The sequence below is a fragment of the Salmo trutta genome, chromosome 7 (assembly GCF_901001165.1).
Source record: "Salmo trutta chromosome 7, fSalTru1.1, whole genome shotgun sequence".
Taxonomy (NCBI): domain Eukaryota; kingdom Metazoa; phylum Chordata; class Actinopteri; order Salmoniformes; family Salmonidae; genus Salmo; species Salmo trutta.
In genome coordinates, this window is record NC_042963.1 from 19,593,518 (window position 1) to 19,605,897 (window position 12,380).

The following is a 12,380-nucleotide window of genomic DNA, read 5'->3' on the forward strand; positions in this document are numbered from 1 at the left end:
GTTTTTCACACATTTTGCTGTAAAGCAGGAAAGTCAACAGCAACTCCTGATGGTGGGTCTGTGTGCAACAGAGCACAACAGACAACGAGCCGTTTCTCACACAGAAACCATTGTGACGTTGGATTATGGTTCCTTAGACGTTACATCAGGGTCAAGGACGTACAATAGGTATGGGACTTGGCACACTGGGACATAGCCATTCTACATATCTGAATTTCTCAAACCCCCCCCCCCCCCCCCCAGGGGACCAGCTCCAGCACCTGGGGTGTTGCTGGCCGGTCCTTCAAAATGGTTTTCTAACACCTATTTAGTCAGTTCTCAAGGGTTCGTTTTAAAATGTAAGAGTTCCTGAAAAAGTGTTAGTTTTACTACAAGCAGTCCTCCAAGGAGGAGAAACCACAGCTTCCCAGTCTCTGGTAGAAATATAGTGGGTACATCCTAGACAGTGTGACACCAAATGGAATTTTCTTCGTCATATACACAGTTTACAGCGGGTATAAAAGGAGCATGGAAAGAGTTCCACAGAGACAGCAGTGATCCCACGTCAGTGAGCCTGAGAAACAGTCAAGACTCCTCAGGGGCATAAACGTTGTGGAACCTTGCAGCTTGAAATGTCACGTCGTGAATGGAGCTGAAGTGATTCCTTATTCTACATGTCAGAAAAAAAAGAGGTTTGTTATACATATTACAGTTCTAAAAAATCAGAACATTCCACAACGCTGTGCCCTGCTGAACAGGGCTCTGGTTCTTACACTTTTAAGTGCCTATCAGAGTCCAAAAACATGGAGGCACAGCAGTGTTCTGGAATATTGGGCTGTTGGCTTTCATCCGTTCCAAATTCTTAGCGCGGCTCAAGCAATTTTCGGCCAACTGTCAACACATTCAAACGAATAGAGGATGCGTACGCGGTGCCGGTGTGGCGCGGTCGGGCTGTGCGTCCCCCACGGATGGTGGTCTCAGAGCAGCCTGCCACTACCAGCACTTAATGATCCTGCGTCATAAGAAAGTAACACACAAACAGCACAGCAGTTAGGCGGTAGACACACAACCTCAGTGACCCCACCTAAAGACTGATGACACATGGTGGGACCCTGGGTCCTGTGCCCCGTCGCTAAACAAGATTAAGAACTCTCAATGCCCAGGAGAGTAAATCGACATCAGATACCTCGGATAATCCGTATCGTAATTGCCTTCCTACAGTCAGAACGATTTCAATTTAATTTCAATCTCTCATATCTGAATGAAAATGCAGAAAAGGCTCATTTCCTCCTCCTGATAACGTGGTGTTGATGAAGAATTTTTTTTTAAAAAATAGGTTTTGCATTTCATTTCAACCCACTGTTTGATGGTGAATAAATAGCACAGTATGTGGAAGCGAAGTTTATAATCAAATGAGCGCCATGGGACGTCATCCTTAAGAGGCTAAGAGGCAGGCAGGAATCCGCTGGGACGTTTTCTTATCACTAGCTTGGCAGTGTTGCGTTATCTTTGCATATATATTGAATCCAGTAATCTGCAGCTATGTTCAGTAGCAGCAATTGTTTGATTGTAAAAATCTAAGTTACACATTTGAAACAGTTTGATGGTTTATTAAAAGCACGCGTCAAAATCCTTCCACAGAGGGCCGAGTACCTGCCGGTTTTCGCTCCACCCTTACACTTGATTGATTAATTAAGGTCACTAATTAGTAAAAAAAAAAAAAAAAATTGTCTAGGTCTTAAATGAAAGGAAAACAAACCTGCAGACACTAGGCCCTTCATGGAATGAGTTTGACAACCCTGGTTCGAAGGAATCTGGCCCTTGTCATCAATGATTTGCATGTTAAAGTTTTTCCTGAACCGAAACTGTAGACATAGCTGAAGATCAGTCTCATAGCGATGCCCAACCAACATTGCTGTATAATTTACCTGAGTCATTGCCATATCTGTGCCACACTAAAAAAAGTGAACTTAAAATGAGCAATTTGATCCACATTTTCCAAAAGAATAATTTCTTGACTCAACTGAATCCCATTCAAAACGGCAGTTGGACAGATAATCAATCACAGCTTGGATAATGAGGTCTGTTCTATCCATCTATGGTCTATCAGACTGCTACGATGAGAGGGTATGCACCTGTTTCATGGGCTGGCTTGGGCGAGTGGGACTGGGAAAAGTGCTGAGCGAGCTAGTAAACCTGTCAAATGCCTCTTGCCACCCCGAATGAAGCCAATGTTTGCTTTCTGCGGATGCCGTTAGGGTGCGTGTATGTGGGTGCGCGTGTGTGTGTGTGTATGCACAGGTACGTGTGTGCGGTTGACTGTTTACATGTGCAGTTAAAACAGAGTGAAGCAGAAGTCGGTGCCACACGCACCGCTTTCATGTGGAGTGTGATGTACGACGCGGGATACCGCTACACCGCAAAACAAACCTGGCGTGATGTGACAAGCTGTAATGCAGCAGTTCATTCACCTCGCTGCTGCTGCCCAGTCAACATCAATTCAATTCTACTGTATCTAACACTACTACTGGGTTGCGTTTAATGTAAAAAAAAAAAATTTTAAAAAAATGAGTTTCTTATTGGACCAGTCCAGATAGTACCTCCCTGTTTCAGTCTGTTTTCTTCCGTTTGGTGCCTAAGGAACAAAACCCTGCTATTAGGGTTCGGCAAAACCGAATTCGAAAAAAAACATAAATACAAAATACTGAATTAGGTGCCAACATAAGGAACGTATATAAAAAGGTTAAGTATTCTGTGTTTACCTGGTGTTGCATATCAGATCCCATCTATCTACGCTAGCGATAGCCTTGGTTCGTCTTGGCCGGGTGACGTGACTCTTGACGGGAACCAGTTCGGGACCCGAGTCTCTAGCCGGGTCACAGCTAAAGCAGGTCCCCATTCCTCAACTCAGCCTTAGAGGACAAACTAGTCTAATATTTCCCATGTAGCCTTCCCTCTGTTTGTCTCCCACACTCTTTTTTTCCCCTCTAAGTCCCATGCAGTGTTTGTCCTCCTCCTCATCCTCTCCCTCTGTTTTGCGTTCTCATCCTCCGTCGTTGTCCTCTCACATGACACCCTCTCTCTCCCTCTTTCCACTCAGACTCAAAATGCTAATGGTTTTGTGCCCAACCACCATTTGTCACTTGTCATTCGGGTGACAGAATGCCTACTGTCTCCCATGGTGCAGCATGGACACTGGACAGACGTTTGGGCCACAACACTGCATCCATCTGCCATCTCTCCATCACTTCCTCAATCCCTCCTTTGTGTGTGTCCTCCTCCACTATCTGTGTTCTGTATGGTCAGACCCCCACACTGCTCAGACGAGCCCCTCGTGTTTGTCTATGGAATAAATCTCGCTGAGCAGAAGTCTCATGCCCTATGGGCCCAGGTCAAAAGTAGTGGGCTAAATAGGGAATAGGGTGCCACTTGAGACGTAGCCATGTAGTGATGAACTGGAAACACACCCCCCCCCCCCAATAGAAATATAATTACTAGATTGGGAAATACTATTCAAGTGGTATGAGGGAGGGGCTTTGACCCCTCTAGTAACTATTTCTATGGCCCACATGACAATCCCACACTGCATGACGGAGACCCACGCTGGTCGAAACTACATTACGACTCAGAGCTGGAGGTCGACCGATTAATCAGAATGGCCGATTAATTCGGGCCGATTTCAAGTTTTCATAACAAATCGGTAATCTGCATTTTTGGACACCGATCATGGCCGATTACATTGCACTCCACGAGGAGACTGCGTGGCAGGCTGACTACCTGTTATGCGAGTGCAGCAAGGAGCCAAGGTAAGGTGCTAGCTAGCATTAAATGTATCTTATAAAAAACAATCAATCTTAACATAATCACTAGTTAACTACACATGGTTGATGATATTACTAGTTTATCTAGCTTGTCCTGCGTTGCATATAATCGATGCGGTGCCTGTTAATCTATCATTGAATCATAGCCTACTTCTACAAAACGGTTATTTAACAAGCACATTTGCGAAAAAAAGCACAATCGTTGCACGAATGTACCTAACCATAAACATCAATGCCTTTCTTAAAATCAATACACAGAGGTATATTTTTTTAAACCTGCATATTTAGTTCAAAGAAATCCAGGTTAGCAGGCAATATTAACCTCTTATGGCTAGGGGGCAGTATTTTCACGGCTGGATAAAAAACGTACCCGATTTAATCTGATTATTAGTCCTGCCCAGAAACTAGAATATGCATATAATTATTAGCTTTGGAGAGAAAACACTCCACAGTTTCTGAAACTGTTTGAATGGTGTCTGTGAGTATAACAGAACTCCTATGGCAGGCAAAAACCTGAGATGCTTCTGTTCAGGAAGTACCCTGTCAGACCTTTTATTTTCTTTGTTTGACATCTCTCCCAAAAACTAAGGATCTCTGCTGTTACGTGACACTTCCCACATCTCCAATGGAGTCTCAGAGCCCGGGAAAAACAGGAATGACGTAATTCAAAGCCCTGGCTGAAACAAAGGAGAGCAAAAGCTAAGTGGTCACTCAGTGGACTAAGCCTTACGCTCGCGACCCGCCCCGCCCCCGGCTTTCGGTTTTTCCCTCAGTATACAGACAGGCAGATTCCCGGTCGGAATATTATCGCTTTTCTACGAGATAAATTGCATAAAAATTGGTTTTAAACAGCGGTTGACATGCTTCGAAGTACGGTAATGGAATATTTAGACATTTTTTGTCACATTTTGCGTCATGCTCGTGGCCGAGATTTAGCGTTGGGATAGTGTCTAGAACGCACGAACAAAACGTCTTGATGGAACATAACGATGGATTATTTGGGACCAAACCTACATTTGTTATTGAAGTAGAAGTCCTGGGACTGCATTCTGACGAAGAACAAGCAAGGTAAGAACATTTTTCTTATAGGAAATGTGATTTTGGTGAAGGCTAAACTAGTTGGGTGTCTAAATAGCTAGCCCGTGATGGCTGGGCTATGTACTTAGATTATTGCAAAATGTGCTTCATCTGAAAAGCTATTTTAAAATCGGACATATCGAGTGCATAGAGGAGTTCTGTATCTATAATTCTTAAAATAATTGTTATGCATTTTGTGAACGTTTATCGTGAGTAATTTAGTAAAATCACCGGAAGTGTTCGGTGGGAATGCTAGTTCTGAACGTCACATGCTAATGTAAAAAGCTGTTTTTTGATATAAATATGAACTTGATTGAACAGACATGCATGTATTGTATAACATAATGTCCTAGGTGTGTCATCAGATGAAGATCATAAAAGGTTAGTGCTGCATTTAGCTATGGTTTGGGTTTATGTGACATGATATGCTAGCTTGAAAAATGGGTGTCTGATTATTTCTGGCTGGGTACTCTGCTGACATAATCTAATGTTTTGCTTTCGCTGTAAAGCCTTTTTGAAATCGGACAGTGTGGTTAGATAAAGGAGAGTTGTCTTTAAATAGCTGTAAAATAGTCATATGTTTGAAAAATGGAAGTTTTCGGATTTTAGGAGTTTGTATTTTGCGCCCCGCCCATCATTGGATATTGGAGCAGACGTTCCGCTAGCGGAACGTGTAGATGTAAGAGGTTAAACTAGGGAAATTGTGTCACTTCTCTTGCGTTAATTGCACGCATAGTCAGGGTTTGTGCCGCCTGGCTCGTTGCGAACTAATTTGCCAGAATTTTACGTAATTATGACATAACATTGCACAACCTTCAAATCTAACAGCAATATGTAGACTTAGGGATGCCACCCGTTAGATAAAATACGGAACAGTTCCGTATTTCACTGAAAGAATAAACGTTTTGTTTTCGAGATGATAGTTTCTGGATTCGACCATATTAATGACCTAAGGCTCGTATTTCTGTGTGTAATTATGTTATAATTAAGTCTGTGATTTGATATAGCAGTCTGACTGAGCGATGGTAGGCAGCAGCAGCAGGCTCGTAAGCATTCACTCAAACAGCAATTTCGTGCGTTTGCCAGCAGCTCTTTGCTGTGCTTCAAGCATTGAGCTGTTTATGACTTCAAGCCTATCAACTCCCGAGATTAGGCTGGTGTAACCGATGTGAAATGGCTAGCTAGTTAGCGGGGTGCGCGCTAATAGCATTGCAATCGGTGACGTAACTCGCTCTGAGACCTTGAAGTAGTTGTTCCCCTTGCTCTGCAAGGGCCGCGGCTTTTGTGGAGCGATGGGTAACGATGCTTCGAGGGTGGCTGTTGTCGATGTGTTCCTGGTTCGAGCCCATGTAGGGGCGTGGGTGGGATGGAAGCTATACTGTTACACTGGCAATACTAAAGTGCCTATAAGAACATCCAATAGTCAAAGGTATATGAAATACAAATGGTATAGAGAGAAATAGTCCTATAATAACTACAACCTAAAACTTCTTACCTGGGAATAGTGAAGACTCGTGTTAAAAGGAACCACCAGCTTTCATATGTTCTCATGTTCTGAGCAAGGAACTTAAACGTTAGCTTTCTTACATGGTACATATTGCACTTTTACTTTCTTCTCCAACACTTTGATTTTGCATCATTTAAACCAACTTGAACATGTTTCATTATTTCAGGCTAAATATATTTTATTGATGTATTATATTAAGTTAAAATAAGTGTTCATTCAGTATTGTTGTAATTGTCATTATTACAAATAAATACACACACACACACACACACACACACACACACACACACACACACACACACACACACAGTGGGGCAAAAATGTATTTAGTCAGCCACCAATTGTGCAAGTTCTCCCACTTAAAAAGATGAGAGAGGCCTGTAATTTTCATCATAGGTACACTTCAACTATGACAGACAAAATGAGGAAAAAAAATCCAGATAATCACATTGGAGGATTTCTAATGAATTTATTTGCAAATTATGGTGGAAAATAAGTATTTGGTCAATACAAAAGTTTCTCAATACTTTGATATATACCCTTTGTTGGCAATGACACAGGTCAAACGTTTTCTGTAAGTCTTCACAAGGTTTTCACACACTGTTGCTGGTATTTTGGGCCATTCCTCCATGCAGATCTCCTCTAGAGCAGTGATGTTTTGGGGCTGTCGCTGGGCAACACAGACTTTCAACTCCCTCCAAAGATTTTCTATGGGGTTGAGATCTGGAGACTGGCTAGGCCACTCCAGGACCTTGAAATGCTTCTTACGAAGCCACTCCATTGCCCGGGCGGTGTGTTTGGGATCATTGTCATGCTGAAAGACCCAACCACATTTCATCTTCAATGCCCTTGCTGATGGAAGGAGGTTTTCACTCAAAATCTCACGATACATGGCCCCATTCATTCTTTCCTTTACACGGATCAGTCGTCCTGGTCCCTTTGCAGAAAAACAGCCCCAAAGCATGATGTTTCCACCCCCATGCTTCACAGTAGGTATGGTGTTCTTTGGATGCAACTCAGCATTCTTTGTCCTCCAAACTCGACGAGTTGAGTTTTTACCAAAAAGTTATATTTTGGTTTCATCTGACCATATGACATTCTCCCAATCCTCTTCTGGATCATCCAAATGCTCTCTAGCAAACTTCAGACGGGCCTGGACATGTACTGGCTTAAGCAGGGGGACACGTCTGGCACTGCAGGATTTGAGTCCCTGGCGGCATAGTGTGTTACTGATGGTAGGCTTTGTTACTTTGGTCCCAGCTCTCTGCAGGTCATTCACTAGGTCCCCCCGTGTGGTTCTGGGATTTTTGCTCACCGTTCTTGTGATCATTTTGACCCCACGGGGTGAGAACTTGCGTGGAGCCCCAGATCGAGGGAGATTATCAGTGGTCTTGTATGTCTTCCATTTCCTAATAATTGCTCCCACAGTTGATTTCTTCAAACCAAGCTGCTTACCTATTGCAGATTCAGTCTTCCCAGCCTGGTGCAGGTCTACAATTTTGTTTTTGGTGTCCTTTGACAGCTCTTTGGTCTTGGCCATAGTGGAGTTTGGAGTGTGACTGTTTGAGGTTGTGGACAGGTGTCTTTTATACTGATAAGTTCAAACAGGTGCCATTAATACAGGTAACGAGTGGAGGACAGAGGAGCCTCTTAAAGAAGAAGTTACAGGTCTGTGAGAGCCAGAAATCTTGCTTGTTTGTAGGTGACCAAATACTTATTTTGCACCATAATTTGCCAATAAATTAATTCAAAATCCTACAATGTGATTTTCTGGATTTTTTTTCCATCATTTTGTCTGTCATAGTTGACGTGTACCTATGATGAAAATTACAGGCCTCTCATCTTTTTAAGTGGGAGAACTTGCACAATTGGTGGCTGACTAAATACTTTTTTGCCCCACTGTATATACATATATACCGTAAATTCCGTACTATAAGCCGCAACTTTTTTCCCAGGCTTTGAACCTCGCGGCTTAAACAATGACGCGGCTAATATATGGATTTTTCACGCTTTCAAAAAAACATTTCTCCATAAAACACATTCTGTGACGTGCTCAGTTTTTTGCCGGCATGAAGCTTTCATTAGACCAATGAAATTGCCGAACGGGTTTTGGTCAAACAACTTTTGTTTACTGTTTAGATTAAATCGAGCGCTCTCAAACTTCCCATCATTCTGATTACGGTAGTCATTTTGTCACCCTCATCATGGCAAAGACATGGAGAAATGCATATGATGCAGCTTTCAAGTTGAAGGCAATTGATCTGGCTGTTGGAAAAGGAAATAGAGCTGCTGCACGGGAGCTTGGTCTTAATGAGTCGATAAGACGTTGGAAACAGCAGCGTGAGGAATTGACTCAGTGCAAAAAGACAACTAAAGCTTAATGCTAATTTTTAGTTTTTTGTTGTTACAAGCTGTGTTCCGTTAAAGCCTTTTTATTTTTGTTACAAGCCGTGTTTCGTTAAAGCCTGTGTAAAGTTCATTTGTTTCAATGTACCGGTAGGCACCTGCGGCTTATAGACATGTGCGGCTTATGTTCAAAATAAACTTTTTTTTTTTTTTTTTCAGTGGGCTTAATAGTCCGGAAATTACGGTACACACACACACATTTTTTTTCATTTTTTTTCATTTTTTTTATAAAATCAGCCGATTAATTGGTATCGGCTTTTTCTGGTCCTCTAATAATCGGTATCGGCGTTGAAAAATCATAATCGGTCAAAGTGGGCGGGTGTTATTTTCCTTTCTTTTCAAGGGATGTCTTCATTTGATATACCCTTAAAGGCGCGTTGTTTGCATACACCTTGAATTGAAATGTGATGGCTCTCCCAGCTAGACCGGATCCGCACCCAAGTCTAAAATAATCACATTCAACTAGGTGGTAAAGAAACATGGTTTGGGGTCAGAGCAATGTCCGAGGCATAGGCAAGAGATTTGCATGACTTCATTCCAACAGATGAATGCAAAATTCCAGTAACTTTCTCACAATTCCCAGGTATTCCAGAAATTCTGGTTGGAGGATTCACAGATTTTCTGCCTATTCCGTCCTGATTCCAACCTGGGATTTCTGGTAAACCTGGGAATTTTGGAACCCTACTCAATGAGGATCAAGATAAAATAGGGTTATCATCATTGTTGGTATACAATAATGCAATTGACCTCAATGCTATTTGCAGGGCATTTAAAACACTTGGAAATGTGTCCTGTGGTAGTGAGTCTACAACTGCATCCCTAATAGCACCCTATTCCCTATGGGCCCTGGTCAAATATAGTGCACTATATGGGAATAGGGTGCCATTTTGGGACTCACCTTGAGACCGCTCTGCTTTGTGAGGTGTTGTGAAAGACCATCAATGGTGAAAGAGAGGAAAGACAACCAGAGGGGAAGCAGAGGAGCAGTGAAGCAGTTCGCTTGATGCCTGGAAATACAGCATGTTAGAGTCCAGGAGAGCAAAGCCAAAGTGCATGCACATGTTGATTTGGTTTTCTACTAGTAGGTGAGTGAGTGAGTAAAATTGGAATTACACTTTAAATGAGGGAGGCAGCGAGAGAGAGACGAAGGTGTGTGTGTGTATATAGAGAATCAGACAGGAAGCAGTTACAAAAGGCCCATTGGACTCATACTGTCACCTCTGAAAACAAATTTGATTTATACTATAAACACGTGGTCCTGATCAGAACACTAAACTCACAGCAATGTTGATAGGCACAGCCTTGGTGTAGCATGTTGCTAGTGACTGAACCATAGAATAACAGTATATTTTGGTAACCCTTCTTTCCGGATGGCCATCCATTCTTAGCATTCTTGATAGATGCAGTAGCCTACACAATGCTATTGTAACAGAGTGCAAAGGTGTATCATACCATGGCTGTCAAGTTCTACACGCCTAACAACCCGCAAATAAATGTTAAAAGCATGAATTTCACACTGCTAATACCAGCTCTGCTGTTTATTACAATATTGATGGAACATCTGTGGATATGTGGGAACCAAACAATTGATTCCCATTCAAAATCCTACTTTCCCTAACCCCAAAACCTAATTCTATCCCTAAAATAGCCTCTTTCCCTTGTGGGGACTGGCAAAAAAGTTCCCGATTGTCCAAATGTCCTTTGTTTTACTATTATACATTTACTCGCACACATAAACACACATATTGCCTGTAGGAAAAAGGTTGACTTAACTAAAACATTAAGCGGGCAATAGTCTTTATCGTTCATTACTTTATCAGAGGCACACACGACTGAGCGTAAACACACACTGACACAGTGGTGGGATCTGTATCTTATGCAGGGCCTTGTACCTGGCCATGCTCCCAACATGGTAAAAAACAGTGCCCAGCCCGGAGACAATGTGTAAAGATCCCACACCGAGCTTGTGCGAGCGTGGTGAGACAGGTGTTCGCAGCGTGACAAAACCAGATAGCTGGGTGAACCGAAGAAATAAAGACAATTCTTCTCTGACATCTGGGCTTTGTTTGGTGTGAGCTGTATACAAAACACAAACACACTTATCTTTAAAAGGCCATTCTCCATCTCTTTGTGGAGACGAACAAAGAAGCTCATTTTAACAGTACATTTATACTGAACAAAAATATAAAAACACAACAATTTCAAAGATTTTACTGAGTTACAGTTCATATGAGGAAATAAGTCAATTTAAATGAATTAGGCGCTAATCTATGGATTTCACATGACTGGGAATACAGTTGGTCAAAGATACCTTAAGAAAAAAAAGGTAGAGGCATGGATCAGAAAACCAGTCAGTATCTGGTGTGTCCTCTATTTGCCTCATGTAGCGCGACACCTTCACATACAGTTGATCAGGCTGTTGATTGTGGCCTGTGGAATGTTGTCCCACTCCTTTTCAATGTCTGTGCCAAGTTCCTGGATATTGGCAGGAACCGGAATACGCTGTCGAACACGTCTATCCAGAACACCCCAAACATGCTCAAATGGGTGACATGTCTGGTGAGTATGCAAGCAATGGAAGAACTGGGCCATTTTCAGCTTCCCGGAATTGTGTACAGATCCTTGTGACATGGGGCTGTGCGTTATCATGCCAAAACATGAGGTGATGGTGGCTGATCAATTGCATGACAATGGGTCTCATACCGTGAAGAGATCCTCTCTGTGCATTCAAATTGCCATTGATAAAATGCAATAGCTTATGCCTGCCCATACCATAATCCCACCGCCACCATGGTGCACTCTGTTCACAATGTTGACATCAGCAAACTGCTCGCCCAAACGACGCCATACACATGGTCTGCGGTTGTGAGGGCGGTTGGACGTACTGCCAAATTCTCTAAAACGACGTTGGAGGCGGCTTATGGTAGAGAAACGAACATTACGTTCTCTGGCAACAGCTCTGGTGGACATTCCTACAGTCAGCATGCCAATTGCACACGCCCTCAAAACTTGAGATATCTGCGGCCTTGTGTTGTGTGACAAACCTGCACATTATAGTGGCCTTTTATTGTCCCCCAGCACAAGGTGCACCTGTGTAAGGATCTTTCTTTTTTTCAGCTCATGAAACATGGGACCAACACTTCACATGTTGCGTTTATATTTTTGTTTGATGTATATTGTAGTCCACTCTTTTCTCTGCCCACCCAAGACCTTGTCAGTCAGTCAAATAACTAAAATATGTCATTCTAAGGCTGCATCCCAAATGGCACCCTATTCCTTACATAGTGCACTACATTTGATCAGACCCTATGGGTCCTGGGAAAAAAGTAGTTCACTATATAGGGTGCCATTTCAACCTAAAAGATCAGCGTCCTTACAATGCTCGCAAGATGAAATTACATAAAAACTGTACTAACAGAGTCTCGGCTTCTACCTTCACAAATAGAATTTCATGCAGAGTAGGACAGAAGACCACATACACTTGTGTATTAGCAAACGGAGGTGATAAAACAAGTTCTCTTTCAAATATATTACATTCTTTATACATTCATCCTCCAAGAGAAATGATTCGTCCAGATGTATTTAAAAAC

General features: G+C 42.5%; 1 protein-coding gene across 11 annotated transcripts in view; it reads right to left on the minus strand.

Moving 5' to 3' along the window:
* Positions 1-12,380, minus strand: part of LOC115197057 (pleckstrin homology domain-containing family A member 7) — a 172,519-nt gene that overhangs the window by 140,472 nt on the left and 19,667 nt on the right. The window contains exon 1 of one of the 11 annotated variants that reach the window (XM_029758213.1): positions 2,742-2,893. The exons of the other annotated variants lie outside the window; for them this stretch is intronic. Within the exon in view, the coding sequence (XP_029614073.1) occupies positions 2,742-2,878 (137 nt within the window). The 5' untranslated portion in view covers positions 2,879-2,893. Of the gene's footprint in view, positions 1-2,741; positions 2,894-12,380 lie in introns of those variants that run through there. 11 annotated transcript variants of the gene reach the window in all.